Source organism: Psammomys obesus, unplaced genomic scaffold (assembly GCF_907164565.1).
Source record: "Psammomys obesus unplaced genomic scaffold, mPsaObe1.curated_primary_1811, whole genome shotgun sequence".
NCBI lineage: Eukaryota > Metazoa > Chordata > Mammalia > Rodentia > Muridae > Psammomys > Psammomys obesus.
The window spans coordinates 13,564,564-13,574,975 of NW_026596039.1; the positions used below are offsets into that span (position 1 = coordinate 13,564,564).

A 10,412-nucleotide genomic window follows, 5' to 3' on the forward strand; every position below is an offset into this window, starting at 1 on the left:
GAAGAAGAAGAAGAAGAAGAAGAAGAAGAAGAAGAAGAAGAAGAAGAAGAAGAAGAAGAAGAAGAAGAAAAGAAAGAAAGAAAGAAAGAAAGAAAGAAAGAAAGAAAGAAAGAAAGAAAGAAAGAAAGAAAGAAAGAAAGAAAGGAGAAAAAAAACTGCACTATCTAAAGCCAACCAGTGAGATTCCTTGTAGGATTCTTCAGCTCATGTTCATGAGTATTTCCTACATCATAAGAGACTATGTAGGAAAGAAGTGTGCATTAAAAAAATTACAATAGTCTAGTTTATGAAAATCTTGGATCCCAAATATCACTTGTTTAATTTTAATATGAAATTATGACACTTAAGCAAAAGCTTTTGTTTATTTAATTTGTGTAAGTTATTTTATGACAGGACCAGTAAGATGTTCCATACAACCCACACATAGCAGATTACAGAATACCCCAGCTTTCAGTAACTGAGTCATGCGTGCTGGTGTAAATCTGCAGATATACAGAATTGTCTCTTTTTTTTCTGGGCCATGGATGCTGATCAGTCAGTTGTCCTTTCTGCCAGACAGAATTTAATTCCATAAGCAAGTATTGGATACTATTGCTACCTACGGCTCCATATTGAAGTAGCCTAAAGGCTTAGCATGCTTACAGAATCAGATGACCTGAAAGCGTGGGCTAGAAGCTTTATCTCCTACTGAATACATCCAGATCATCTCTTGGTTGATTTCAGGGTCTGATCTGGAGTCACTGTCAGCCCATGATACCGAAGAAAGGCCTCTGCTGTTTGTGCAACAGGTGTCAAAGTACCTTATTTCCTAAAGTTGTACACTGTTATAGAAATACATATATATACATACACACACAGAGAAAGAGAGAGAGAGTATGTGTGTGTGTGTGTGTGTGTGTATGCGTGTGTGTTCTGGGTGGTAGTAAAAGTAATTTTCAGTGAATAATCATTTAAAACCTAGTCACTTACGTTAAATGAGAACAGCGGGAAACATAATACAAGCTTGACTATTGAGAGAATGGTACCAATAAAGACAGGCCGGGGGCACAAGTGCCTTTGGAATCTGGGTTGGGGAGAACATGGCTCCCAGAACAAACCTGGAAATTTTTGTGGCTAAGACCTGGGTTGTCACCAAGAAAGAGCACTGCTGCCTTGCTGCTTGAAGTAAAGGAGCACTTTAGTCTTTCCAGGATGCCTTTCGTGGGTTCGCTAGGAAATACTATGAAATGTTGCAGGAGTTGCCTGAGTTAAAACATACTGTACTACGTTTCCTGGGAATAATAGCAGGCAACATATTTCATGCATTCTTCTATATTTTCATTGAGTTATAAAGACAAGATGGGACAAGTCATTGCCAGTGCTCACCTTCTGTGTAAGCGGCCCTTGCTGCACACGCGGCAGTCGGCTGAACCTCTCATAGATCCGCACTGTGCTCCCGATTTGCCTGTTTGATTTGCATGGCTCCCATGCGGGTGAAGGGAGAACTGCCTGTCTTTACACGTTTCTTAATAAAACGTCCTGCATTTTTCTGTCTTTAGGCTATTAGATCAGCTTCCCAGAGCCAATGTTGTTTTCCTAAGGTATCTGTTTGGGGTATTACACAACATTGAACAACATTCCTTATCTAATCAGATGACTGCATTTAACTTAGCAGTGTGTATCGCTCCAAGCATTCTTTGGCCTCCTACTTCCTCCAGCCCAGAACTAGAAAATGAATTTACAAAAAAGGTAATGACATTTTTTTATTTTTATATCCCAAGTCCTCATTCCCCATTCTGAAACATTTGAAACTCACAGCATTCTTAAACACAGGCTCTTAAATATCTAAAGTAGATTTCTCTATATGGGTTTGTTGGTCATTCTGTCCTGGTAGACTATAGCTAGGTGACATCAAACAGAAGGGAGAGAAAAAGATCCACTGTTACTTCACTTTTCCTTCTAAGGAGACTGGCTGAACAAGTTCTAAGAAGGCACTTCATTAAAACCTGCGCCTTAGAGCTCAGACCAGCCAGAGTTCAGTTCTCAGCGGCAACATTTGCCAGGGACACCATCTTGAGAGCAGATCCTCACCGTGGTTCCTTCCTTAATGATACAGTGGAGACTGAGGTCCCACCCCTGGGGCGCCACTGTTGATCAGGAGTTCCGGGCACCAGTTTGCTTCACGCTCACCATTTCTCAGTTGCTGAGGCGAATCAGCCATAGGTCAGTGCTCGTCCATCTCGGTGGCAGCATGGAGCCAGCTTAAACGCTCCTCTCCCCTCAGGCACCTCCGCTTAGGGGGTGTGGTAGGGGGCCATGCTGACACCAGTTAGAGTCTGCCTGTCCCTCTCCTTCCTTCTGTACCCACAGAGGAGTCTTCTTCCAAAATTACAGCAACTTGCCCTTTACACAAGAATTTCTTGTGTGAGTCCTCAGTACTGATAGTTGATAAATTTTAATAACACAGTATGTGTCTATACCTCAAACACCTATGGAGGTTGCTTGAAGTTGTCCTGCTTTAAAAGGCATAGCTATATGATATAAAACATTAGTGTTAAACCAAGGCTACAGATAACTGTTATCTGCTGACTCAGATTCAGTTCTGTGGCCAGACTGCTCTTTAAATTATTATCAATTGGCAGTGGGGCTTTTGTATTCTTTTCATATACTTTTCTCTATTATTTTGAATTTTGTGGTTAAGATCAGGATGTGTATATGAAGTGTGACATAATAAACACATATGAATAATAACACTTGAATTCTTTCATTGGGCACAGGTTTCGCTTCTTATACAATTTCTAATTGAAAATTGCTGTAGGATATTTGGAGAAGAAATCACTTCGCTCTTGGGGGAGCTTTCTGAGAGAAGCGACAGAGAACATACCTCAGGTACTGTGAAGAGCACTGTAAGAACTAGATCTTTGTCTATGAAGACGCCGAGGCTGGTTGTTCCAGAGCCTCTGACCTGGGTCAGCAGGGACCAAAGCTTTCATTCCTTCCTCCAGAGGGCCTGCTGAGAAGTCAGTGTGATGGAGCTGAGATACACGTGGGTTAAGCCTGCAATCTGTACACTAAAGATTTGTGCCCTTTTTAAAAAAAGAAATTCTAATATATATTAGAACTACTGTTGTTGAAACTGGAATCAAAGGTTCGGAGGCAGTAGGGGAGGTCCTGATTTGGGGGGGGGAGCTTCTTAGCCCCTCAACTCCTAGTGAATTCTAAGACCTCAGAATTCTAATTGTGCTTTGACCCAATTTGAAACAACTAGCGTCTTTGAGGTGAGGGGAGGTTCTGAATTCATAGATATACAACCTCCCTAAAAATAACTTCCTTACTACCAATTACTACTACTCTTCCTTCAGTCCATAATATTGTGCCACCAAGCCTCATTATTCCATCTATGAAATATAAACAATGTTTCATCTTTATAATAATTACAAGAGTTAAAGTAATGGTCTAACCCCAGAGAGCTTTATGAAAGGTCTCACAGAGTCTGCTGGTATTTTGTATAATTGTATGTGGCACACTCGCATCAGAAGACGGACTCTTAGCCAGAATCCAGGTCAGCTTCACACTAGTTTACTCACTTTTCATTTTTTGTCCATTTTATGACATATCTGTTGCTTTGAGAAACGCCTCACCTTAGGAAAAAGTCACTTCATTGGAAACAGAGATGAATCTAGCATTCATGCCCCCTAAAAGAGTTTTGCCTTCAACACTAACATTTGGGGTAATGAAAAGATTCAGGTAGACAAGATGACTTAGTGTGTAAAGGTGCTTACCCTGCCACCACCCCCCATCAGGCTTGACAGCCTGAGTTTAATATCCTATTGCTGGGGACCAACATGGTGGAAGGAAAGAACCAACTCCAGCAAATCGTCCTCCGTCCGACCTTTTTATGTGTGCCTTGGCCTGCATGTGCTGCCAGCTCCCTCCATACACAAAGTTATAAATTTTTTATTTTTTATTTATTACAATTTGTTCACTTTGTATCCCACTGTAGCCCCCTCCCTTGTCTCCTCTCAATCCCACCCTAACCTCTCTCTTCTCCCCCTATGCCCCTCCCCTAGTCCACTGATAGGGGAGGTCCTCCTCCCCTTCCATCTGACCCTAGCCTATCAGGTCTCATCAGGACTGGCTGCATTGTCTTCCTCTGTGGCCTGGTAAGGCTCTCCTCATTCCCCACTTTGGAAATCAATCTGGCACTTTCTCAGATAATTAGAAATAGCGCTACCTCTAGATCCAGTTATACCACTCCTAGGCATATATCCAAAATATGTTCAAGTACACAACAAGGACATTTGTTCAGTCATGTTCGTAGCAGCTTTATTCATAATAACCAGATTCTGGAAACAACCCAGATGTCCCTCAACAGAGGAATGGATACAGAAATTGTGGTATATTTACAACAATGGAATACTACTCAGAAATTAAATTTTTTTGAAGATTTTAAATAAAAAAAATTAAAACCATGTATGGACTGGACCTAGGCCCCCACCAGATATGTACATAATGGACAGCTTGGTCTCCATGTGTGTCTTCTAGCAAGGGGAAGGGAGCTGACTCAAACAAGGCCTCATTTACATTCTTTTTGGTCACTCCCCCCATTGCAGGGCTGCCTGGCCAGGCCACCATGGTAGAGGATGTGTGTAGTCCTGATACGACTTGATGTGCTGGGGGGGGGCTCCCCTTTTCTGAGGGGGAGTGGAGGGGGGTTAAGAGAAAGAGGGAAGAAAGGTGGGACTGGGAGGAGAGGAGGGAGGGAGCTATGATTGGGCTGTAAAGTGAGTAAATAGGGTTTTGTTTTTTTTTTTTTAAGATTCTTTCCTTCTTGAAGGGTAGAAATTTGAACTCTGTACATGTAAATAACAGAGCTTGCTGGTGTGCCTTAAAGGCAGTACAGGTTGGATTTGTGAGGCTGTTGACCATGGTTTCCTTTCTGCCTACAGATATGTCTTGCTTCCAGATGAATGACTCCTCCTATGACAGCTTGGAAAACGAGCTCAATGAGGATGCCGATGCTCCGTGCAGTGACCTGGTGAAGAAACTCGGCCAGGGGAGCAGAAGCATGGACTCTGTCCTAACCCTCAGTGACTATGACCTCGAACAGCCTGAGGTGGAAGGCCTTCTAACCCTGAGCGACTTCGACTTGGATCAGCCTAAAGACGAACACATTCAACTGAAACAACCCCTGGAGTCCAAGCCAGTGAGTGTCTTCGTAGCCTACAGGAAGGTCTCAGTGGGGGAGGACACCAGGACCCCAGCTGGCCCCGGTACACCCAGCTGCCTGCCCACAGCTGCAGCAGACGCCCCCAAAGTCCTGCGGAGGCACCGGCGCTGCTCAGAGCCCAGCATCGACTATCTAGACACGAAGCTCTCCTACCTCCGGGAGTTTTACCAGAAAAGGCTACGCAAGTCCAGCTGCGATGCCGTGCTCTCTCGGAAGGAAGAAGATTACCTGGGGCAGACCCAGTCCCTGAAGAAAGAGGGTAAGATGCGCCTTCAACAGAGTTCAGTTGGAGGCACTGACATCAGTAAGAGAAACACTACTAACGAAAACATAAAGAAGAAAAGCTCGTCTGGTCATGAAGGAAATCAAGTGACACCTTTCACTAAGTCCAAGCCAGTGGCCATTTCTGTGGCATCTTACAGCCACGTGTCCTCCCAGGATCATTCCAGGAAGCAACCCTTCGATGCAGATACGGGCGGGTTCTCCCCGCCACACGCAGCAGATGCCCGGAAGAGCTCCCGGGTACATCGGCGCTGTTCAGAACCCAGCATCGATGACCACAACTACAAGCTGTCCTATCTCAGGGGGATCTACTCAAAGAAACAGCATAAAACTAGCTGTGAGGCTGGCCTCTTGCATGGAGAAGAGGAGTATCTAAAAAGGCATAAGTCTTTGCAAATCGAGGGGCAAAAACTCATTAATCAGAGTTTGGTCATGGGGATTGAGGTGGGCAAGAGCAGCGGCACCCAGCAAAGCACTGAGAAGGTTTTGCCCCCAAGACTAAACCTTTGCCCAAGGGCTAGCTATTCGAGCTTATCCTCCCCAGGCACGTCTCCATCCGGCTCGTCGGTGAGCTCCCAGGACAGCGCTTTTTCTCAGATCTCAGAGCACTCTGTGTTTACACCCACCGAAACTTCCTCGCCCATAGACTGCACTTTCCAGGCAGGGAGAAAACAGGAAGAGCTTTCTTCAGACTTTCACAGTCCCAGCCTCATTTCTGGAATGCCTGGTCCCTCCACGGGGCAGACCAGCAGCCACCTAGCTTATTTAAGAAAGGGTTCCACGGAGCAACCATCACAAATGCATTCTGTAACCCTTCACCCCAGCGCATGGTTGAGAAGTGGTTTGGTCACTTTGAAAAACTGGTCCCTCAAAAAGAAAACAAAAGCAGCCAGACCGGAAGACATGAAAATCTGTTCCCTAAAAGAACCTTTGGAATTACCTCCACATGCTTCTGGTCCTCCAGAGACTGACTCTCTACAAGAAAGTCTGGATGACATACACCTACAGATGGATGAAAGTTCTGGAGCGATACAGACAGCCCATGGGTGCAGTTCTTATGCCTGTCAGGACTCAGAGCAACACTCCAGCTCCCCGTTCCACCTGGTGGAAAGCAGACTCAAACTTTGTATGAAGTTGCATGAAGGAGAAGAGGGTGGAGGGCAGTACCCTTCTAATAACTCTTGGGAAAGAGCCTCACCAAGCCTTGGGACTAGGGAGGATGTGGCCAGCCCAGATGCAGAGTCTATGACAGTTTGTGGTGATGGAGACAGACATTTAACCAAAGACATTTAACCTGCAATAAGAATCTGGCATCAAAATAGTCAGATGTCTTTAAGAACAGGAACTGGGCTAATAAAAAATAAAGACAGTAGCTAGTGTGCCCCCTTTTATAAGACACATGGGGTAGGTAGGTAGCACAAGGACAATCATTGCTAATATGACAGTTTCTTTGTTGAGATGTTTCATGCTCTAAAGTTTTGAAAGGCATTTCCTGTGAAAGGGTGGGTTAGTCCTTTCCTGAGACATAGATACCAACAGAAAGTCAGAGGAAGTGTCCTCTGTGGAATAACCCTGCTGTGTCAACAGTCTGTGAGTCTGGTGTCTTGGGAGGACCAGAGTACCTTAGTGATATGTAAAAAGGATCAGTAGAGAGAAGCCATCTTTATGCCATGGAATAAGTAAGCAAGGAAAGGGGTCACCAAGTCATTCAGAAAAGCATGTACATTCACTAAGGAAAGCAAAGCCTATCCCTGAATCCAAGTCAGTGGCTTTTCCCAGTCACCTGTCTGCACGGGGTCATTTTAGGGACCACCTCATTGATAAAAGAAGAGAAAACCACTCTTAAAGATTAAAGAGTATGGGTGTCATGACAGCACAACTCGCAATTGGGTGGCTTAGTTGACTGAGGTGTTTTTTGTTTTGTCTTGTTTTCTGTTAGAGTTGAGTTCATTTGTATTTTTCAGAAATGGAAATACAAAGGGGATGTTTGATCATTTTGTTGTCCTTCCCACAGCGCCTGTGGTAAAGATGCGCTACAGAAACGTAACTTATCCCTCCTCCGAAAAGAGCATGCTTGACGGCATTTGTTCAAGTAGCGTAGGAAAAAAAAAATAGCCATATAAGAATTAGAGAAATTATTTCAAAATCAACTTTTCCTGGCTGATTAATCTGAGGAAAGGCTTCAGAGAAGCAAGAGATGCCATGCTTTGTGCCATGTCAATAGCAGCATTCATGCAATTGAGAAAGGCCTTTTACTGCGCTGGAATTGGTAAGAAAATGTGTGTAGATATGTATCCAGATCAGAAGGTTGGATCCTGTGATACATAAGATGTCACAGAAAGGGCTGCTCACTGGCTTAGACTTAAGGGCAGGTTACCATGTGAAACTTTTCTCTAAGTCCCAACTTTCTCATTATGAAAGATGGCAGTCTTCGACAACAACATTCCCTTCTTGGTTCCATAAGTATTATTTATCAATATGACATCCCTGTGGAAATGTTTCTCTGCAGCCCTGATTGTTAGATTACAGTCAGCCAAGAGGAGAAAAAGAACAGTTGTTAATTATCCCTTTATTCTACAGATTGTTATTGATTAGAGACTGACAGGCTGTAAGCGATTATTGAGTAGAGCACAGAATGAAGTTGCTGTTGGGCTGTCTCTGATGGTCACTGTCTTTGGATATATATATTTTTTTTTTTTGCTGAAGTTCTCTATCTTTTCCAAATGATCTGGAGTTTATAAATATTAAAGTTTAGACCATCATATTTTATCATGGACATTTCTTCTCTCTCTTTACTTTCAAGGCTGTACCAGTATGTCTTCTTTCTTAGGAGTAAGATCTTGCCAGCCAGTATGAGATGGAAGGATACACCCTAAAATAGATAAATATCTTCCCTTGAGATACCTATTACAAGTTTCCTAGAGTCTGTGCAGTCTCTTGAATCCACTGTAAAAAAGGACTTTTCACTCAAAAACTAGCTTACCCCAAATTATTTTTCCTACCAGTCACCAGGAAACTCATGGCAGATGTTGTTCATGTCTCCTAAAGGTCACATTGTCGGTTATAGGGTATGGACTTATCTCAGTATTAACTACAGAAGTGCCACCTACCTCTTGGGCATGGCCCTGTTTTCCCTGGTCTTAATTATCTCTAGAACTCTGTGTCCAGTGATCTCCTTCATGACACTGGCAATCTCAGTCAGATGTAACCAACCACTTCCATATGAAGACTCCGAAGTATCCACATGTACCTTTTGTGCTATTAGTATATAAAGTTAGCAGGACGACCCTTCCCTTTGGGGCATACTACTGTCAGAATTGCAAGATGTGGATGAAGATCTTATAGCTTAGAATGTCTCTCCAGAAGAAATGCTTCCTAAACAAACTAAGCATTCTGGCTTTCTTTTTTCTTTCATAATGGCCAGTAGAAAATCGTCCACCCAGTTTGAAGCATAGAAGAAAATAGTTGGTAAGGTTCACCACCAACCATTCGGACTCTGTTTCCTTAGATGCTCCCATTATACTTAATGTGAATAGTCTGTTGATATTGCTGTAAAGTATTGTATGATTTGAAGACAGACATGTCATTTTATTGGACTCCATCAATCTATAATATATTAGACTGATTCTTTATCTCAAATGCTATGAGTTTGTATAATATATCTTGACAAATTTTATTACCGTGTTATGTAACAAATGTGTATTTTTGTACCTTGCAGAAACTGCTGCTAACTTTTAAATTGTTTGGTTTTCAAGGCACTGATGATAGACATGTACAAAGTCCATGCTGTCTGTTAAATAAAATGTCATCCTGCAGTTAACAGTCCCACGGAGAAATACTGACTGCGGAGCTTTCTTTCGCTCAGGAAGCCTGAGCCCCCTTTCAGTTAACCATTTCATACATAATGAGTTGTGGCCTTAAGTTTTTACTCACAGTTTTCTAGGGGAAAATAGCGAAATTGTTTCTCCTTTTTATATTTTTAAATCTTGTTTACCAAACAAGTTATGTTTTATTCATAACAGTCCCCATTGTATCAGAAATTGTGCTTTTTCATTGTATTCCTGGAATGACGTGGACTGGTTTGTCCATATGCCAAAAGAAATATCAGCTCAATTTGATGTGTGTATGAGATTTTCTTTCATGTTTAGAGCATTCTGGTGGGAGAAACCATTTGACTTTATACACACACCAGGATATCTGTGCTTTGAAGGTAATTTGTGAAGTATGACAGTTTCTTATGACTACTGACTTCTTGGGGTTTATTGAGTGGACTCTGTATAAATTTAACCACTGTTCAAAGGGTTTCAAAGGGATTCAGAAACTATGAAAACAGATTTGTTTCAGCTAGGTAGGAAGGACAAATCCACTTTCACAAATGTTTTTAATTATATTTCTGCAATGTATACACACAGAAACAGTAAATTCTTCCCAAATTGCAAAGAAACAGAAGTTTACTTTTAATGAGCACTCAATCTAATGTTAATAGCTCTCTTCTTTATAGTGTACTTTGCATGTCATAACACTGAATCAGAAAGTTCTAATTTGTCAACCCAAGAATAAGATTTTTGTTTTTTTTTTTAATTACTCCCAGTAAGTTTTATACTGTGAATAATAAATTTGGGTAAAGCATTTGCTTCAGTTGCTTTCATTTTGGTTATGAGGTCTTCTCATAAACAAACTTTCCTGTGAAACTAAGAAATCACTCACAGTGTGTGCTGCCTTCCCTAAGCCCTGCTTTATTTCTGAGCTACCTTTGTGTTGCATTATTTCTTTTTTTCCTTTTCAAATACAGTAAACCCCTGGAGCTTCATCTCTGTACAATGTGAAATATTCTTGTAGAATTGGCAGAAGACGAAGGAATATTTGCAGACTTTGGTTTTGAAATCTCAGCCTATACACACTGTTGATACTATTAGACTAG

At 42.2% G+C, this 10,412-nt stretch overlaps 1 protein-coding gene across 1 annotated transcript in view; it reads left to right on the top strand.

Annotated features, from left to right (window-relative positions):
* The window catches only part of Arhgap20 (Rho GTPase activating protein 20), an 83,117-nt gene extending 73,046 nt beyond the window's left edge, over positions 1-10,071 (top strand). The window contains exons 13-15 of the mRNA XM_055622279.1: positions 1,539-1,728; positions 2,757-2,868; positions 4,929-10,071. Coding sequence (XP_055478254.1) covers positions 1,539-1,728; positions 2,757-2,868; positions 4,929-6,784 — 2,158 coding nt within the window. The 3' untranslated portion in view covers positions 6,785-10,071. The remainder of the gene's footprint in view (positions 1-1,538; positions 1,729-2,756; positions 2,869-4,928) is intronic.
* The last annotated feature ends 341 nt before the right edge of the window (positions 10,072-10,412 follow it).